The 21,889-nt window shown below is 42.3% G+C and overlaps 1 protein-coding gene across 1 annotated transcript in view; it reads left to right on the top strand.

Annotated features, from left to right (window-relative positions):
- The window catches only part of LOC144790816 (guanylate cyclase soluble subunit beta-2-like), a 449,936-nt gene that overhangs the window by 385,307 nt on the left and 42,740 nt on the right, over positions 1–21,889 (top strand). The window contains exons 11-12 of the mRNA XM_078665492.1: positions 17,709–17,857; positions 19,468–19,614. Coding sequence (XP_078521618.1) covers positions 17,709–17,857; positions 19,468–19,614 — 296 coding nt within the window. The remainder of the gene's footprint in view (positions 1–17,708; positions 17,858–19,467; positions 19,615–21,889) is intronic.

Genomic DNA, 21,889 nt, shown 5'->3' with positions numbered 1-21,889 from the left:
AGAGGCTGACCCGGATTGAGGATTCCATAGCTTTGCACACTAGTAAGGCCACACCATCCCTTTTAGGAGAACTAACTGCCGACTCAGGCCAAAATAATGTAAGGGCACTTGGGTCTCGAACCATTCAATCGATTAATCGGCCGACCTCCGTGGCTTCCCCCCCAATTTATCCGTCAAAGCAAGTTGAAACTTCTGTGGGGTATGATGATAGGATTGCCGCAGTTGGGTTTAGTAGGGACACACCCGTTTGTAGCAGTGATAGCGGCCCCGGTAGTGACCCAGGCATCCGCCATCAATCCAGGGGTGGGAATCACGAGAACAGTGAAGTGCAGTTACAGAGTTTACCAGTAATAGATCTTCCCCCTGAATCTACCCCCTACGTAGTGGTTTTGGGGAATGTTTCATAACTCCCTCGGGAGTGTAGTAAGGACTATGGACAGCTCAAAAATAAAATAATTCACTGGCTCTCAATTAATACTGTCCTGGGGCTAGAGTGGCCAAACGTATAATCATGGTCCTTAGGGTTAGCTGGTTTGGGAGCCTTAGCGAAATAGGCATGGGTGACTATATTTTTATTAATTTACGTGAAACAACAAAGGACTCCCCTAGAATTTAGTACACATGTGCTTCGCGGTTCCAATGTATCTACTATTAATTTCGACAATCCTCATACCAAGGGTAGGATATTGTTTGGGGATGTATACCGGGCCCCAGTAAGCAATGATCAGTATTCAGGGCATTCCAGTTAGGCTACTTTTATAAACCCGATCAACCTAGGGTAAGACCCCTCAATGTTAAAATGCCAGTCTTCCAAGGTGGATGGCCACAGGGATCGATTCCTGGGCACATGCAACAGCTAACATCCGCGGCCCATAACCAGGCTTTTTGATGGACAGCAGGGTGTAGGTTCCATGATAAACCTACATAATAGATTTTCATTACTAACTGGGATTGAGGGATGTGATTGACTAAGAAATGACATGAGAAATGACGTGAGAGTGGGCCCCAGCTTTGATTTAAATCTCCAGCAACCACAAGAGTTAGGGAATGATAACCTAGGCTCACCTGCAGAAAAAAAAATGTATCCTGGAATATTGCAGGCTTAGCAAGCAAATTCCAGGATCCTCTTGGGCAAAATCCGTGAGGCAATTCCTTGTGATTAATCTCCAAGAAACCTGGTCGGTGGAATGTGATTTATTCTTGGAGGGTTATAGGGCGTTTTTTATGCCTGCCATCCCCTGAACTGGGGGTAGACCCAGGGGTAGACTAGTAACTTATATCTCCCTGGCAGTTGACTGCCAGATTCAGGTCATTCATCCCATCCACTAGCCCAGGCATATTGCCGTTGATTTTAAATAGGGGAGACAAAAGTTGGGGATTTATCAATTTTTATAACTCTGCTACCTGCACATCTGGTGTGAGCAACATTACCACCTTGGGCACTCTTATTATTCAATTTTATGGCTCTATCCTACTCAATTTAACGGTCTTTGGGGATTTAAACATACATCCTTGCAGAAACCCCATGCTCACCGGAGTTTCCAAGTTGGGTTGCCTGCGCCTAAAGGGGTTCCACTTTGAACATTCCTCACACCCGGAGTTATTAAATAATCTGATGAGTGATTTGCACATGATGTTTACCATGACCATCTCTGACCCACATCATACCTTCCCCGTACCCATCTTTTATGGGAGAGGTAGGGGGTCATTTATTGATTATATTTTAAATCTCCTCCTCTTTACACGCGTTATTTAGCGGTTTTAATATTGAGGAGAGTGTACACAGTGATCACAACCCTCTATATGTGTATTTGCAGGGACCATTGTCAGCTCAGATTAGTGGAGTTGCATCAACGGGAACGCTTAAACCAATGGACGGCTTACGCCATCTTAAATGGTCCCAGATCGCTTCAGATCATTTTTACCGGAAGATAAGAGAATCATGCGCTAATGAGGTAGGGTCGTGCATGGATGAAGGCTCTTCCCCAGGCGAGGGTATCAATGCATATGAATCCATTGTAAAAAAAGGTGGAAAGATTTTGAGTGTCCCGGGTGGCAGAACTGTGCCCCCTGGACTGAGATGGTTTGATTCCGCTTGCTCCAAGGCCGCTAAAAAACTAAGGGAATCCTTGTCAGCAAACCCCCGAAATTTTGCACAGCCGCAAATTTGCCGGAAGGAATACAAGGATTGTTTGGCAAAAAGGAAAGGAGATATGAAGGAAGAGTCCTGGAGGGAGTTGGTAAACTCTAGTACCCTACAGGGTGGCACCAGGTTTTGGAGCATCGTGAATGGGCCCCTTTTTGATCAGGACAGTGTGAGGGCGCTTGACTCCCATATTACGGAGGAGGAATGGGTGCTCCATTTTAAATGAATGTTTGAGAGCCCAACGGAGCTCCCCTCACAGGTCGGCTGTGACATGTACTCCCCCATAGTGAACTTTGAATTGGGTGAGGTGGTGGAAGGCATTTTAGGTCTAACAATCAATAAAGCCCCGGGCCTGGATGGTATCCCCCCGGACCTATTTAAGTCTGACCCTTCATTCTGGTTGCCAATCCTTCTGGCAGTGTTTTACGCAGCCGCAATGAATGGGTGCCCTGAGTCCTGGGCGACCTCTACCATCGTCCCTGTTTTCAAGAAGGGGGATAGGAATAGACCTTTTTACTACAGGCCAATCTCCCCTCTTGATTCAGTGGTTAAGGTTGTGGGCTGCGTACTTCTGGATAGACTGTCTAGCTGGGCGGAGGAGCAAAACATTTGATCGGATGTCCAGTTTGGATTTTGCCCCGGGCGTTCTACTGTGGCTGAATGCCTTAATCTCTCCCTGATATTGAGTAAATATACAGTTGCCCGACCAGGTACTGTATACCTTGCCTTCATGGACATGTCCTCAGCATTTGACTGCGTGGACAGGGTCAAGCTGTGGCAGGCCATGAGGGCAATGGGGATAGAGAACAGTTTAGTGGACTTTTTGGAAGATCTGCACAAGTCATCTAAGGCTAACGTGAGGTTCTCTCTGGATCTCAGGGTTACCAGGGACCTGGATATAAAAAGGGGAGTTCAACAGGGATGTATAATGGCTCATTTTTTATTTAATTTTTATATAAATGATCTGGACAAAGCATTAAGAAATATGGAGGTAGATTTCTCATACGTAGGGCGGCGTGGACTTCCTGTCCTCATTTATGCGGACGACGGCGTCCTCTTAGCGAGTACGGCATTAGTCCTTCAATCCCTACTAGAGGCACTTTCTAACTTTATGTCTGATCGGGATTTGGCCATAAATCATAGGAAATCGTAAGTTAGGTAAGTGGGACTGCGACCCAAAAAAAGTTTCCAATTTAGGGTTGGCTCTTCTATTATCCCCCGCACAAATGTTTTTTCATATCTAGAGGTTCTCCTGGATAATCAGTTACAATGGGGGCCCCAAATAGCTAAGAATAGGGGGGCCTTGCTCAGGGCAAATGCTGCAATTTTTAATTTTGCCATGAGAATAGGGAGGAAACCAACTGGTGCCATGTTAAAGCTGTATCAGGCTAAAAGCCTGGCTATATAAGTCAAAAGTATATCCATAGCCAATCTAAAAATAACACATATGTCATAGATCTTTATATTTCTTTTTTTCCCTTTTTTCATTAAACAACTCCAAATATTACTAAAAAAAGAATTAGAAATATACAAATATATCAGTATCAAATACTTAAAAACCTTCATGATTAATAAAGCTAATTAGAATACATAATTCATTACTTTGTTAACACATGCCAATACGTCGAGAATATATATATTAATATGATAGGAAAAGTTCATCTTTAAACATTTCTTACATCCCTGCTCCAAGCCGCAATTGGATACCAAATCTTAAGGCCACTTATTCTAGAATGTCTCCCTCTTGCCGCATAAATGGCTTTTCCCTGATTATAGACCCCCAGAAAACGAGTTAGCCACATTTGAAAACGTGGGGAATCAGCGTCCTTCCAACGGGCTGCCAGTATTATTCTATAAACTGCCATACCTAGGAAAAAGTTTGATTCCTCTTCTGTACTAAGCCCAAGAGTGCTATCATATCCAAGAATAAAGAGAGTGGGCGATTCCGCCACCTTATGGCCAAATACTTCTTCCCAAAATTCTGATAACATTTTTTTCAATGGTGTTAATTTGACACATTCATAAAACATGTGTAATAGGGTGGCAGGACCTACTCCGCATCTTGGGCACTCATCATTTATTCTTTTACCCCATACATGTAACTTATATATGTATAGCTGGGCTTTTAAATTGGAGGATAGGAGTAATCGTGATGTTAACAGCAGACACATACCAATATCAACATTGGGGTTAGCAAGTTTTCCCGCCCATGATGTCTCTATATGTTCCAAATCATCTTGTAGTCTTTCCAGGAGCAGATCATAGATTGTTCCAATTCTTGTCGAGTTTTTATTTATAATATCAAAGAAGGGAATATTTTCTAGTTTGATTCTTGGATTTTTAAAATTAAGAATAGTATTGACTTGAGTGAACTTAAAATAATCAATATTAGAGATAGCAACATTTGTCTGGAGGTACAGAAACCTAGTATTTGAATCACCTCCCAAGATATCCCACACTGTGGTAATCCCCATACTTTCCCATGTTTTAGCAATATCATTGTTAGCTTGCACTGGCAATAAAGAGGAGTGCCACAAGGGGGTATATCTATTGAATTTTGGAATTGCCATATATCTAGAAGCCTTCTTCCATATTTTCCAAGCACTGATAATGATTTTGAACTTAACTTTTTTATAATAGCTTGGTTCTAGTTGTCTCAGCAAGAGTCCTTGTGCTTTTTTCCCAATTGCTAATACATAAATAGATGGTATTCCAGTGCTCTGTGTGCTCCTAATGGGCTAAATGGAATTAAATAATGGTGTCATTTGATGGAGAAGAGCAGCCCAGAAGTATAACATCATATTGGGAATGGCTAAGCCGCCCCTATGTAAAGATACATATTTCACAGACCTCCTGATTTTTCCGTATTGCCAGAAAAACTTAGACATTTGTGATTCAATGGATTTGATGATATTGTCTTCTATAATTAGAGGAATAGCTCAAAACAGGTATAGTAGCTTGGGGAGTATCTTCATTTTTAAAAACTTTCCCCTACCAATGATTGATAGATGCAGGCTTTTAACCCTAGTAAGATCTTTTCTTATAGCATTCATTAGGGGTTCGTAGTTAAGCTTATTAATATTTTCAACCTTTGGAGATACACATATTCCAAGATATGTGGCTTTATGTGCTTTTCTAGAATCGACGTATTCAATGTGCATAGAACCACAGTCTTATCTCTATTAGGCGAATCACCAGAGTAGTGACCAAATGACTGGGTAATGATTTCTATTTCTGCGATTGCCTCAGCGGGGTTTGGTGTTAATACTGCCACATCATCGGCGTAGGCAAATATCTTTGTTTCATATGCACCGACAGTGATTGGTTTTATTTCCCAGGATTGTATTAGTTTTATAATCAAAGGGCTAATGTACATGGCAAATAATATCGAGGAACAGGGGCATCCCTGCCTTGTACCTCTTGATATATTAATTGTACTGGATTCGATGCCCATCACTTGGAGCTTGGCCCTTGGGTCTTGATACATTGCTCTGATTGCTTTCACAAATCCGGGCCCAAAATTATTAAGCTCCAGCACTCCCCATAGAAAATCCAACGACACACGATCGAACGCTTTCTCAGCATCTAGGGGGATCATTGACATCCTGCCCCCTGTCCCAGGCATGATATCAAAAAGGGAGATGACTCTACGGGTGTGATACGTGGTGCCCTTCCCGGGAATGAAACCATGTTGCCAGGGGGGGGAACCAGATGTTCGATGACTCTCCCGAGCCGATTAGCCAAGATCTTTTCATAAAGCTTCGAGTCAGAGTTGATCAATGAAATTGGGCGGTATGTTGATGGAAGTTCAGTAGGTTTACCCTTTTTAGGAAAGATAATTATGTTAGTTTCCTTCCATGATTCTGGCGGAGTTCCACTCCACTGTATCCCTACAAACAAATCCAATAAAAAGGGTAGTATTTGCCCTCTTAGTATTTTATATAATTCTAGAGGCATTTTATCAGGGCTTACAGCCTTCCCTGAGGCCAAGCCAGATAGGGCTAATTGTAACTCGGTGACAGTGATCTCTCTTTCCAGATCCTCTCTAGTTCGAGTGTCTATGGCCTTACGCAACCCAGTGTCAGCTAGGAATTACCTTAGATATTCTCTCACTTCATTCAAATCAGCTATGCTGTCCCTTTGATAGAGCTTTTGATAATACTGTTGAAATACTTCAACAATATCCTCTGGTTTTGTATATTCCTGACCTTCTATTTTGATAGCAGCGATTGTATTATAGGAAATCTTCTGTCGAGTATGGAGGGCCAGCTGCTTACCCACCCTCTCCCCATTTTTGTAAATATTATTTTGGTGTGCCTGAAAAGTTTCAGCTGCTTTCTGGGTTGGCCCGTTATTTAGCTCTGTTTTAAGAACCAACATTCAGCGCATGGTTTGTTTCCCCTCTTCACCCCGAGCTATTGATACGGTATGTTCTTCCTCTTCTCTAGCCAGATCTTGCATCAATAGGTAGTTAGCCTTGTCTTGTTGTTTTTTACGTCTAGCCACATAGCTAATTGTCTCCCCCTGAGGGCAGCTTTAAAACAGTCCCAAACAATCCCCCTAGATGCACTATATTGATTATTATCAAAGAATCCCTGTTTCCAAGCAGTTATATAGTTTATATAATCTTTGTTAACCAGAAGTTTTCTATCAAATGTCCAGTTTGAGCGTTGCCTGTTGAAGTTAGCTATATGATTGTAAGAATTAAAGAATTATGATCGGAAATTGTCTTCGGGGCATTTAATAATTTCTGCTTGTGTAGCGTGGTCTCTTGTCACTAATATATAATCAATTCTAACATATTTATTGTGGGGGTGTGAAAAATATGTGTACCCGTGGTCATATTGATTTTTAACATCCCAAATATCTATAAGATCAAAACTATCGCTAAGTCGTCTAATAGCTCTAAATACCTTCGGTTTGCGGCCTGAATATATGTCCTGCCTCTGCCTCCTACATGTGGACCCCAGGGAATTATTAATATCCCCACAGAATATAAGCGTTCTTGGCCAAGAGACGAGATCTAATTCTAAATCTTCAAATATTTGTGGGTCATCCTGATTTTAACCGTAAACTGGGCAGATAGTAATACCCAGTTCCAGTTCTATAATAGCCCACCTTCCATGTGTGCCCACTGCCTTGCGTGCAGGCAGGCTGTCCAAAGGGAGTTCTAGTTAAAATAGCTACCCCGTGAGTATTCGACGTTTGAGTAGTACAGGCAAGTAGATTGTATCCCCCAACTTTTAGCAGGTCCATTTTGTCCCCGGGCAGGTGGGTCTCTTGAAGACAAATTATATCAAAAGAGTTCTGTCTAATTATTTCAAATAATTGGGCCCTCTTACCCCTATCATTAAGTCCAGCCACATTCCAAGAACATATCTTTATTTTCCCCATTTACAGCTTACTTGGTGATTTCCAAGGGATCTGCAATCCTCGCATTATAACTAATTTTCCCGGCATCTTGAACTTTTGTGTATCTCCTATCCACCTTATTCATTCAGTTACATTGGTTGTTCTCTTAATTTTAATATTGGAGCAGTTTTTTTTGTTGCTTTTACCCCCTGCCTTCCCACCACCACTGCCCACCTCTCCACACCCTTTCCCCCCTCCCTCCCTGTAATGATGTGAGTAGTCTAGTAGTTGGGTGTGAGAGGAGTTATGGGGCTGGAGGAAGAGGAGGAGCACGGACAGGAAAGAGGCAGTTAGAGTAGGGACAGGGACGTAGAAGGAGTGTGCCAATAAAACTCCTTGAAAGATAAAGTAAGTGTCTGTATTCTTTACTTGCAAGACACTACAGCTGGTGATGAGGGTGGGATGAAGTGACCTGCCATCCCCACATGAAGAAAGAAAGCGTCCTGTCCCTGGGCAGCACGAAAACGTGGTCGCCGTCGCGCGATCGAACGCTGGAAGAAAGCGCAGCCGAGCGCCAATTCGCGCCAAAATTGGGAGCTTACCCCAGATGCGTGCGACGCGGCACGCCGTCGGAAGTGGCCAGTGAGTGCAGCGGTAGAGTCGGGAGCCCACCCCGACCCCTTGGAGGGTCCAGCAAGCAAAGGTGCGTGGAGCGCCGTCACCGTGGTGCTGTCTGCAGGACCGGCGATCCGGTGAGTCCCAGTGACTGAGTCGGCGTGAGGGGAATGAATGAAGTTGAGATCTCGCGAGAGCAGAGATTTCCCTAGCGGCGGCCATCTTAGAACCAGGCAGCCATCAGGACAATTCCCCTGTGCAAGTTGGAAACGGCCATTTTGAGGTCAGGCAACACACGGCCCAAGCAAATGAACACTGGCAAATGCAAAACAAACATTGTTAAATGCAAAACAAACAGTGGTAAATGCAAAACAAACATTGGCCAAAGCAAGGGACAAACAAGCATTGGTAAATGCAAAACAAGCACTGGCACAGGCAGGAAGCAAGCAAACAAGCATTAATAAATGCAAAACAAGCACTGGCAAAGGCAAGTAGCAAGCATTCATGCATTGGCACATGCAAACAGACACTGACAACGGCAAGCAACAAGCAAACAAACGCTGGTGAATGCCAATCAAATACTGGCGAAAGCAAGAAGCAAGCAAACAAACATTTGGCAAGTGGTACACAAGCAGTGGCAAAGAGGGACAAGCACTAGTAAGTGGAAAAGTGACATTGATACACCAGTCCAGAAATGTCAAATTCGCCGCACCGAAATGGTGGCGGTGCAGCGGCGGCTGCCCCTGTTGCAACTGGAGTTTCACATCTGCGCTCCCCGGAACCACTGACTCTGGTGGCTGGCAGAAGCATGGGCCCCAAATGGCAAGAGTGGTTAGAGGATTTTAAGGACTATCTTGAAGGATCAAAAGTCACGGGAGACAGAGACAAGCTAATTGCACTGCGCAATCTGGTTGGTAAAGAGATCTGCAAATTGATCAAAGAGTTGCCGACAGATGATAGAGGAACATATGACAAAGTGCGAGATGCTTTAAACAGAAAGTTCGTACAAAAAAGAAATGTGGATTATGAGAGATATGTATTCCATCAAGCCCGTCAAGACAAGGAAGAAATGATGAGCACATTCATATCTAGGCTACGCCGACTGTCTCAGTATTGCAACTTTGATGCATTCTCAACGGAGGATGCCATCCGACTACGAATCATTGAGGGTTGTCACTCAGAGACGCTCCAAAGGCGGCTGCTAAGGAAAAGCCATAATCTCGACGAGATACAAGAAATGACCAGGGTGCATGATCAAGCGGAGGAACATGCCAAAAGTATGGAGACGGGGCGTAGTGAGAGAAGATAACAAGCATACTGGATGCAAACCAACAGCACTCATAGAAGATCAAACGAGCGTCAGAGAAGATCCCGACCGGCGTCACGCCATCAATACAAAGGACGCCGACGCTATGAGTCTGGTCGGAGAGACAAGAAATCAGACCATGTAAGAAAATCAGAGCGCTCAAGAAAATGCTATCGATGTGGGTATGATTTTCCACATGTTGATGTGTGTCCAGCAATGGGTCAACAATGCCGAAAGTGCGGACGGAAGAACCACTTTGAGGCAATGTGCGGGGTGTATAGCAAAGAAAGAAGGAATGAAACAACAAAGTCGTTTCGCCCAGATAACAAGCGACATCATGCAAAAGCCGTACAGGATAGAGCAATATCGTCCTCTGGTTCTTCCCATTCCAGCAGGGAGTCTCGCAAATCCCAATGGACAAGAAGGTCGCCGAGACAATCACCGTCGAGAGAATCGAGATCGACGTCCCTGGAGTCAGAATACACGGATGAATATGTCTGCATGGTATCAGACCCGGATCAGTTAAAGAAATATCCTCTATTAGATATAAAAGTGGGGACACATGCGACCATGTTTGTGTTAGACAGCGGAGCGTCCCTAAACTATATGCCCATGACTGAATACAACAAAATGAAGCCACCACCCCTCCTGAGTCCAGCACATGTCAGGGTATTCACCTGGACGGCGAAGAAACCGCTTCCATGCCTGGGCAAATTTGCAACGACACTCAAACACGAATCTAAATCTGTGTCAGCATATATTCATGTCATCGAAGGCCCGGAGGCTGATTGTCTCCTCAGTCTACCCACCGCGGAGCGCCTCCAACTGGTCGAGATCTTATACCGAGTCAGCGCTGATCCGGACATTATCCGTAAGTTCCCCAAGTTATTCACTGGGCTTGGAAAAATGAACAAATGTCTGATCCGCTTGCACATCAACGATCAAGTGCGCCCTGTGGCCCAACACCCCAGGCGAGTGCCTTTCCATCTTCAGCAAGCGGTAGAAGACGAAATTCAGGAGCTGTTACAAGCCGACATTATTGAAAAAACGGACGGTCCCACACCATGGGTGTCACCAGTCGTCATCGTCCCAAAGAAAGGCACTCCGGACAAGGTGCGCTTATGTGTGGACATGAGGCTTCCCAACACAGCCATAGAAAGAGAGCGTCACCCAGGACCACATTTGAGCGACATGATATCAGCATTGAATGGGGCCAGGGTATTTTCCAAATTTGATCTAAACAAGGGCTACCACCAGCTGGAACTTCATGAGAAGTCGCGGTATATAACGACATTCGCCACTCATCTGGGTTTGTTTAGATATAAACGGTTGAGTTTTGGCATCTCCTCTGCGGCGGAAATATTCCAAGAAGTCATTCGCCAGACCATCAGACACATACCAAATTCACTGAACTATAGTGATGATATTCTTGTGTATGGGTTGAACACACAAGAACATGACAAAGCATTAGATCGAGTATGCCATGCCCTCCTGGAAGCTAATCTTACTCTCAATAAGGACAAGTGTGAGTTCCATCAATCCACTCTTAAGTTCTTCGGACATGTGTTCTCGGGGGCCGGGATGAAGCCTGACCCTGAGAAAGTGACAGCGCTCAATGCCACCAAGAGCCCTCAAGATGTGAGTGACATCCGATCGTTTTTGGGCATGGCGAGCTACTGCGCCAGATACATCAAGGACTACGCCACCATCAGCCACCCTCTAAGAGCACTCACCAAGCAAGGACAACCATTTGTTTGGAACTCTCAGTGTGAACAGGCGTTTCAAGAAATTAAACAGGCTGTGGAATCTGCTGACAATTTAGCATATTTTAACCCCAAGAGGAAGACGGAGATAACGGTGGATTCTAGCCCAGTGGGGTTGGGTGCAATGCTAGCTCAGTATGACAAAGACACTGACCAACGACACATAGTAGCTCACGCCAGCCGCAGCCTATCAGACAAAGAGAAGGCCTACTCCCAACCAGAGAAGGAGAGTCTCGCGGTCGTATGGGCCTGTGAGCATTTTCATGTGTTCATCTATGGCAAACATTTCACCATGGTGACGGACCACCAGGCGCTCATCACCATCTTTGGTAATCCCAAAGCCAAGATGCCACCTCGAATTGAACGGTGGGGTTTGCGCCTACAGGAATACACCTACACAATAATACACAAACCGGGAAAGGCAGAGAATCCTGCGGACTATATGTCCCGACATCCTCAAGCATCCCAAGTCTCACCTCCGTCAATAGCGGAAGAAATCATAAATTTTGTAGTAGGTGTAGCCCGGCCACCGGCAATTCCTTTGGAAGCGATACAGGAAGCCACTGCGCAAGACAACATCCTTCAGAAAGTGGTGCGCCGGCTGCGCACACATCGCTGGAGACATGACAGTGAGGAAGAAAAGAACGATCCTCAAGTCTGCCAGGAAATGCAAGCTTTCAGACACATCAGTGAAGAGTTATCTGCCACCTCAGAGGGGCTCCTACTGAGAGATCATCGGATTGTCATCCCGAGGCAGTTGCGTCAAGGTGTCATTAACCTAGCTCACGAGGGCCATCGGGGAGTGGTTTCAACGAAAAGAGCTCTCCGAGAGCGAGTATGGTTTCCGCTACTTGATCAAATGGTGGAGCTCACCCTAAAGGACTGTCCCCAGTGTCAACTGGTTAGTCGCGGAGATTCCCCAGCTCCTCTGCAAATGACCAAGCTACCCAGTGGGGTATGGCAAGAGCTTGCCATGGACTTTTATGGACCACTCCAGTCAGGCAAATACGTTTTGGCTATTATGGATAAGTACTCGAGGTTTCCAATAGCACACTTCCACCAATGCCTCCAGCACGATTGCTGTGCTAGATGAAGTGTTCGCCGCCTGGGGTGTCCCCAGGAACTTAAAACAGACAATGGTCCTCCTTTTAATGGACATGAGTTTAGTGAATTTGCAAAACACCTCAACTTCCGACATCGAAAGGTCACGCCTCTGTGGCCACAAGCCAACGGCACCATTGAGCGATTCATGGCAACCTTAAAGAAAACTTTTCAACAAGCTACTGTGGAGAAAAAGGACATGCAAGTGGCTCTCAATGAGGTCCTGCGAGCATACAGAACAACACCACATGCCACTACAGGCAAGTGTCCTGCCACTCTCATGCTGGGGAGACCCATTAGAACACGAATCCTGATGTGGGAAGGAGCTCTGCGATCAGTGTCTCCGGCACGTGTCCATCAGGAACTGGCGCTGGCTGATCGCGCTGGCAAGAGCAGAATGAAATCCTATGCAGACACTTGAAGGAGAGCAAAGTCTCCATCGCTGCACACAGGAAATTGTGTTGTGGTTAAACAAGAACAGTCAAAGAAAACGGACTGTAAATTCAAAGATGAACCTTTGGTTATCACCCAGCAGAAGGGTACAATGATTACTGCAGAATCTGAGAACAGACGGATTACCCGAAATGTCACTCATTTTCAAAAGTGCACCCCTGTCATGAAAGAGGTTCTTGATTGAGCACTGGATCAACGAGATGCAGAGGGACCTAGTCAAACGGGTGCACTACATAGACCTGATCATCAGATAGAAGCAGCGTCTGAAGGTGCAGGCATGAGCAGGGCCGGACTGGCTACCGGGCAGTTGTGTGTGCTGCCGAGCTGGGGGCTCATTTCTTTGTGGTGTGGGCCTATTTCGTTGATGGGGACCTGCGTGCGTTTTGAAATAAAAAAAGCAAAACGAATTTCGTTTTGCACACACAGGTCCCCATCAACGAAATCATCCCCCTGCTCGGCAGCACACACAACTGCCCGGTAGCCAGTCCGGCCCTGGGCATGAGTCTCCGACCTCGCTGGAACATTCAAAGGTCTCAGAGGCTGATTGAAGAACTTTAATCAAGTTAGTTCGTTCTTTTGTTAACAAAAGGGGAGATGTAATGATGTGAGTAGTCTAGTAGTTGGGTGTGGGAGGAGTTATGGGGCTGGAGGAAGAGGAGGAGCACGGACAGGAAAGAGGCAGTTAGAGTAGGGACAGGGACGTAGAAGGAGTGTGCCAATAAAGCTCCTTGAAAGATAAAGTAAGTGTCTGTATTCTTTACTTGCAAGACACTACACTCCCCACACCCAATGTGAGGCATACAGACTCCATTAGAGTCTGTTTGTGATGGATATGCACCACACGACCAGTGCACAATGTAATCTCACAGCTATAAGAACATACAGATGAAATTAAACTGCATGTATTTATACACATAAATACCGAACTACATTATGGTCCCATTTTTTAACCTCTTCACCTTAATCACCTTAATTACATTATATGTAATACATATTTCAGTACTTGCTAGATCTAATTTAGCCCATCAAGGTACTCTTTAGCTTTTATTTCAGAGAAAAAGAATTTTGTTTGACCCCCATAGATCACTTTAAGCCGAGCAGGGTTGTTAAGATAGACCTGTGCCTTTTTGTCTCGAAATGGCTTAATTAGCTGGCGTAACCTCCACCGCCTTTGCCGTGAGACAGGACGTTTTAACGCCGAAAAGAGGGCCAAAAAGAAAGTAGCGCTCATCAATAGCACTGCCATCTGAGTCCCGACTTTTTAGTCAAATTCTACATCTGGAAACATCATTCCAAGAAGCATTTAATCCATTAAAGAAAAGATTCTTAAGAACTGGACATCGCCATTTAAGAATTCTTCACACTTATGAAACGCTAACTATAAATATATACACCGTGCGGCTTTTGGATTCTTTCCATCAGACCATCAATTATTGATGTGACAATAAAGTTTTTTATCAAGTTTTATGTGGCCTTCCTGACGAAGACGCAGTTTGCGTCGAAACGCGCATCGAAGACACCTGTTTTTCTTGTCACAAGAAATGCTGTGATTAATGTGAAATGTTTGAAGCTTTTTTATAATTGTTGCCAAAGGAATCGCTGTATTTAATTGGAACTGTTTTTAGGACATGATATGAGAATCTTTTGATGTTTATATGAGACAACAAATAGACACTGGTTCCAAACTAGGTCATTTTTATTGTGTTTGTATTTTAATAAAAATGTGTTTTTAACTTGACAACATTAGTTTTAATTGTTATACTTCAGTTCTTTTTTATTTTTATTTTGCATTTATGATAAGCACTGAAATATAAAGATCTATGACATATGTGTTATTATTAGATTGCCTTGGGATATACTTTTGACTTACATAGTTGCTGACCTAGGAATTGCTCTATCAATTCTACAGGGGGTCCCAGTTATTTTTCAATAAAAGCCTGGCTATAGCCAGCTATGGGAGTAAAATTTGGGGTCATACTAAAGTGAATCTTTTACAGGTGGCAGAGAATAAATTCCTGAAGCGCCTGTTGTGTGCCCCTCAGAGCCTTTCTAACTTGGTGGCCCATGAAGAACTGGGGGTCCCGTATTTGAGTAATGCCCTGGCCTCGCGCCCGCTTGTATTCTGGTTAAAATGCTGGCTGAACCAGGAGTTGAACCTTACCCATATGATATTGAGAGAGTGCTTGACACTTGATAGAGTACTCCAAATTCCTTGGCTTAACTATATTAAAAGAAGCCTGGAAGGGGTAGGTCGTGTAGATTTATTTTATAAGCCTGAAACTATCACCAAGAACGATGTGGAACTAATCAGGGTAGCCTTCTTATCACTAAAGAAACTGGATAGGGACGAGCAGGAACTTAAGAAAGCAAGTGTTCGTAGGTTTTTATTGCTCGAAACAACATCACTTACGGAGCCCTATCTACTGGGGTCCCTATCCACTGAGAAGTTCTTACTAACTAGGTTCCCGACGCACCTTTTCCATCTCTTGTTGGTTAGACCCAAGAGGACAAGTGTTAGCATCCTGTGGCTGCGACGGTCAGTCTCCACAGGATTTGCTGCACTTCATGTTCTTCTGTAAATTCTACTCAGTTCCACAGAAACATTTCCTGGTCCCTATTTTAAAGAAGTTGAATTTTAGACAAGTTCGCCCAGCCCTTTTGTATCTCCAGCTACTGAATGAGGATTGCATATTTTTTGTTGTGGGTTATTTAAAATCTATAATGAAATCAAAGGTTCCTGTATGGGTGTATAATGTGGGGGTTGGTGTTTCACTGGGTAGGTAACAGCATGTTGGCCTAGTTTTCCTAAGGATGCAAGATGTAAACAGGCCTATCTTTTTATGCTGTTTTATGGGACGACTGTTTCTTATGAATTAGCAGCTATGCACATTTTGATCTTTTTGGCCCCTCTCTTCTAATACCGAGAATTGTTCTGGAGTGGGTTTGTTTTTTAAGGTGTGTTTTAATCTGTCTGATTTTATGTATATGTTGTTTTGTAACTTTTATGGTTGACCTTGTGTAACCGAATAAAGTTTATCTGATCTGATCTGATCTCATGTGCTAATGCCACACAAATTCAAGTCCAGTGTGCATGGGTGATTCGTAAAAGAAATCAATAGGATGAAGCCTAAGGACACTAGATTTTCTCATTTTTTCTCATTTCACTGGCTTGTGTTTTACTGTCTACCATTGGGTTGAAGTTAAGATGATTCTATTTGCTTGTTCTTGATTAAAGAAATCAGTGTGCAAACATTCTTTTGAGGAAGGAGGTGTTGTAATCTTGTTTATAGAAAATGAATGTAATAATACATTTGATTGTGGGCATAAATGATCTGCAAAGTTAAACATTCAATGGATTGTATTTTGAGGTACCAGTTTTCGAGCATAATTGTTCTTGAGAAATGTAAAATATTGTGGGAGAAGGGTACAATGAGCAATATTGAAAATCCAAGTGTCTGTCACACCTTGGATACCACATTCCTCTCCCATAGCTAGGTCATTGATTTGTGATGCATGTTTGGCTGCTGAAAGGACATTTAGCAAACTGCTGGAGGTCAAGTGGTAGAAAAAGGAGTGAGGATTCTACAACAAAGTCAACCTTTTGGATCTAGCTGCTACTGCTGGAACTATGAGCTAAACAACCTGATGCTGGTACCATATTCTGGGCTGGGAATATTTGAGTCTGCACATTAGGCTGGTCTTGGATTTGTGTGAACTGTGACACCAAGGTTTGGTCTCCTACTTCAATATATCTGTATGTAGTGCATGACCTGGAGGGCTTTGACGTACATGGTCATGTGAGAAGAACACTGTCTGAAGATGGGCTTTATGTATTATCAGTCAAATTGTGCTACTTCCTATTGAAATTTGCTTTATGGCCAAACATTGTGTGAAACCTTGCCTCAAAATAGGGCAGGTGTTTATGACCAGCTTGGATCATCATAATGCATGTATCATGACATTTTTTGTGGATTCTCCAAACCTATATATTATCTGGGATGAGCTGCTTCAGACCTCTTAGAATTTTATGTCTGTGTGAATCTTTCAAAGAAGCTCTTATTCCAAGGTTTGACTCCTTGTCACTGGGAGAGAAGGGCAGTTTTCTGTTTCCTTTATGACAGGCATAGAGTGAGCAACAATCAGGTACTTGTGGTAGTTATGCAGGGTGACCTTTTTAAATATGCCTCTAAAATTGTTGACCTTATGATGAGAAAGTCAGAAATTTTCCAAGAGTTGATCTTGGACCACGCCGTGGTCCTGGCATAGGGTGGTCTACATGGTATCCTCCTCCACTATACCCGGATCAAACCAACTTTCAGCTTGGAGGAGGGCAGCTGCTACCAGACTGTATTTAAATAAAGGAACTTGTAATTAAAACATTGTGTGGATATTCTTAAAGGGGCACTTCGATTGGCTCCTTTAAAATCACCATTAATTGAATCAGGTTACCTAACGTTGTTCTATTATTTCTTGCTACATTCAAAGCCCCCTTATTCCAGCCCTACAGGCATATTCCTCGTTTGGGCTGGTTACAACTAGCTTTGCATGAAATATTAATAAATAAGTATGTGATCTGTCTTATTGTTTTACCAGAAACAACACAAGAATGCAAGTCAAGATACTGAAGCATATATTTGAATTAGGTGATGAAACGTTTTATGTGACATGCTCTGGAATTTACACTGCTTGCAAAGATAGGTAATTAGATGTGTGCCCCTACAGCATCAAATGCTCACAACTGTGTAGCATTTTCCTGAACCCCATTCTCTCCGCTTGTGCTGAGACTAAAATTGACTAGTTGAAAGTGTTGCTGTGATTCCAGTGTGTAGAAGGTCCTTAGAAACTCTGCTTTTCCTTGGTACTGTGTTTTTGGTTAATAGTCTTCTTAATTGAGGAAATGTAATACAGTAGTGGAATAATTGACGCTGCAAAGAAATACAGTACACTAAATGTGCTGTTCTTTTCCCTTCAGGGGAGTTTAAGGAATGCACCATTTTATTCAGTGACGTTGTGACATTTACCAACATTTGTGCCCAGTGCGAGCCCATCCAGATAGTCTTCATGTTGAACTCCATGTACCTCAGGTTTGACCGACTGACAACAGTTCATGATGTCTACAAGGTGAACCTTTACTTTTTTGTGAATATCAATTACTGATTGGATTGTGGGTAAAATACATGAGCAATGTGTCTGTTGAATTGTCAGCATTTGATGAAGTAATGGAGTCAGACTCCAGGCAAAATATACTCTGCATAATTTGTAGTGGTGGCTGCAGGCGTCTGAGAGATATCCTGAGTCTGATGGGGGTTCACTGAAAGAATGTCGACCCCCAAAATATCCCCTTACCAAAATATTGTGACCAAAATATCATTGTCAAAAATATCTTCATCCTATATATATTTATAATGGTAAGTACAAAAATATCGAAAACAAAATATCATTGTAATAAACATCATTGTATCAATTTACGTTTTTAAAATATATATAAATTACAATATTTTCAATAATACATTCATTTTAAAAATAAAATAGATTTAATTTATTTTTTAACAAATATAACAAATAAACGTAATTGAAAAAAGTTCAACACAATATATAATATTTAATATATATGATTACATATAACTACTTACAAAATAATTATTATCCTAATAATTTTCATTTATATGATAATTTCAATTTTTTTAACTATTATAAAATATGACGAAAAAAAGAATGAAAAAATAAATAAATAAATATATATATACATATATATACAAAATAACATAAAATCTTTCAAAAATCAAACCAATCTAGTTAAATTAAAAAAGTAAACAACTAAAAGTCCAATTACCCTTTAGGGCCGCACAGTAATGGGCCGCTCAGTTTACTTTACTACCGCCCCATTATGATGGAGGCGGTCGGAAAGTAAACCGGCTGGTCATTCACACACACATGCTTGTGGTCCTCAGCTATTTCCATGGTGTTGTCTTGTGGAACTGAAGTACCTCTGTGACTGTTGTGTAATGCAGCCACTGCCCAAATGTCAACACTGGTGGCACTTTTTGAGACCCAAACCCGATGGAACAGCCATGCAGCCAGTTATGACAGAGGAGCTAGAGAGTTACAGAACTAGGTCTTAGAGTGCTCAGTTTAGAGTACTATAAGAGCAAGGGGTTAATGACAGGCAAAGTATAGAGTCAGCTGCAGGTAGATGTATCGTTTACTCAGTTACATTTAGGTATAATTTCCTCATTCCCTCTGACTGAGCCAGATAGGCATTTGGCCGAGTGTAGCCAAGATAACTGTGGCTTCTGTCAGTCCTGAGTATGAAGACATTCAGTGGCCCATAGCTGACCAAAGCAGCACCCCATCTCTTACACCATTCCCCTACTTGTACACTGTGAATGTGGTTGGGGCTGAAAGCTCAACATCTATTGGGTCAACACATGCATAGTGTGCATGGAAGAATGCTGGCAAAGTAGTAGTAATCAGCTTAGTTATTTACATTGAATACAAGTGGGGTGCTTTCCCTAATGTGAAAGGCGCCTTTGGTTCTGTGGAACTGTTCTCTGCTGTATCTTTGCTGCAAACCAATCATCCTTTTTAAAAATATACATTTAATATGCATTAAGTAATTTAAAATGGAGGGCTGAGCGCCTTGTTGGTGCTTTTTGAAACATGACTCATATGTAAGTATGAGATAGTGTAAATACCAACTGCAATTCTAGCTCTGAATTTCTTTTCTAAAGGTGGAAACGATAGGTGATGCCTACATGGTTGTCGGAGGCGTTCCAGTGCCAGTGTCAACTCATGCTGAGCGAGTTGCTAACTTTGCTTTGGGAATGATTATAGCAGCCAAAGAGGTGAAGAACCCTGTGACTGGAAATCCCATCCAAGTAAGTCAGTGTAACTTGCCATTTCATCATCTTGAATTTTCAGGGTTTCATGGTACAGTTTTTGGCAAAACTGTATCCAAAACTGGCTAATATTAGTTATTATAATTGTGGTGAGGGGTTTATAGTACTTATTTTTTTAGACATTTCAATCTGTATTTACTCATATTTATTTGTTCTCATTTTCTCTGTGTTTATTCATAGTATGTTATGCGAACAATGAAGCAGCAACTACTATGTTTACATTTTTATTTAGCTCATAAATGTATACTCGCACTTTTGCAACACTGGAACTCACAACAACTGAGAGTTTGCAAAAAAAGGGCTTTTCCTAATATACAAAAGTACATTTATGTATTGGAATGTTTTTTTCAACTCAGTGAAGGTTTTATGCAATCCTTTCAAAATAGGTGGAGGTGTGAAAGAGGCCTCCGCTCCCAGTTCTCATTTGAAAGGAATATATGGAGGTTTTTTACTGCAATTGCACTATTGAAGAGTTACTGACCCCCACGTTGGGGTGGTAACTGATTCACAAATGGGAAGGTGTCAGTGGGAGACCTCCCCCTTGTTGAATCATGTCAGCAAATTCAGGTGGAGTCTCCATAAAGGGAACATATTTGTTTAGAAACGGCACCTGGGCCTTCAAAGGAAAAATCCAGTGAGGAATGTCTGTTGTGCTGTTCCTTCCTGCATTAGCAGCCAATCACAGGGATTTGTGTCCTGCTTAATTAATGGTCATTAAGAAAACCATTTTGTTATCCCATGAACAACTGCAATACAAGTAGTATGTAGTTTGCTTAAGGAATCACTATTTGGAAGTGGTGTGCTGCAGTCGTCCCTACCAAATAGCGATTTCTATCCACGTGTCAATGGTTAAGGACAGAAATAGCTGTTGGAAACCATTGAAAAGTTACCAACACCCAAGTTGGGGTGTTAACCCATTCACACAAGGGAAGGGGTCCCCAGGGAACCCTTTTCCCTTTGTGAATGTTATAAAATGTTTTTGGGGAGTAAACAGTGGTCCACGGGATTACTTCAAACCCTCATATAAACTAAAAAAAGATCAAACTGTACTTTTTAGATGCAGCCAAGTGTCCTTTAAGGATAATGGACAGCATTAAAAAATAATTTATTGAAATGCAATCACAGAGGGCGGTCTGTTGACCCCAGCAGGCCATCATTCATGTAATAGAACTCAATCACAATCATGATTTGCTACTTACCTCATTAATATTGATGAGGTAGGTTGGATTTTTACCCACTATCATTGAGGTTTTGAAGAACAAATCCATTAGTACATAGGTCGGTTAGTAAAAGTCTTTACTGGTAGCAAAAATACTGGTCACAGTTTACGACCAGTATTTTGTGACCAGACATTTGTGCACCTGGCACCCTGTTTGTACAGCTGTTGGGTAAGCAGTTCTGATTGACAAAATCGATCATCACTGGCAAGAAGACCTATTTTGAGCTTTTTCCATATTTAAAGGTAAACAAAGAGAAGTTGAAGCTTTTCTGTGCTCATGTGTAAAAACTGAAAAATGGGAACAGTATCTAATGTCCTCAACTCAAAAGCATATTACATTTCTTACAACACTTGTTAAATCTTTATACAATTGGACATATCAATAGGATTCAGGAGGACTACATAATAATACACACATCCAAAGTCGAAAAGGCTGGAACTACTCTAATGTATAATTATTTAGACCAGTTCACCATATCAAGCGCGCAATAATTTGCTATAGGTCCTCTTCAAGCGTCGCAATTGATTCATATTTTATTTCTGATTTTTGTTGTGAGAGTATCAACTTCAAGGCGCACATAAAATAACAATGACACATTCCCAGAAAAAAATGACACAACCACAGCTAAATAGAGAAAAAGCCTAGAGGTAATAAATAACATAAGAAATCCGGCTACCAAGTACTGTTAACATATTTGTACCTTAAATTTGAAAGAATAAAGACAGAGACATAGGAGAGCTTCAGCGGAAAAGCATTTCAGAATTTATCTTCTGCTGCACTAAGTAGCCCACCACCGAATGTAGTAAAATTCTATCCGATCTATAGTTGTCCTGTACGGTTCTTAAACAATCGTTATGATTTCTATGGCTGGAACCCGGTACTCACTTCCCTAATAAACCTAGTGCTTTCTGCTAAATCAACTCCTTGATCGGAAGTTAGTTGAGTGCCTTGATCGTGTTTCATTAGATGGTTAGTTTTTTAAGACTATACATATTCCGAATCGCATAATTCTGTGCTGCTTGCATCTTATTCAA

This window comes from Lissotriton helveticus, chromosome 11, assembly GCF_964261635.1.
Source record: "Lissotriton helveticus chromosome 11, aLisHel1.1, whole genome shotgun sequence".
Classification (NCBI taxonomy): Eukaryota; Metazoa; Chordata; class Amphibia; order Caudata; family Salamandridae; genus Lissotriton; species Lissotriton helveticus.
This window is presented reverse-complemented; position numbering and strand designations above follow the sequence as displayed.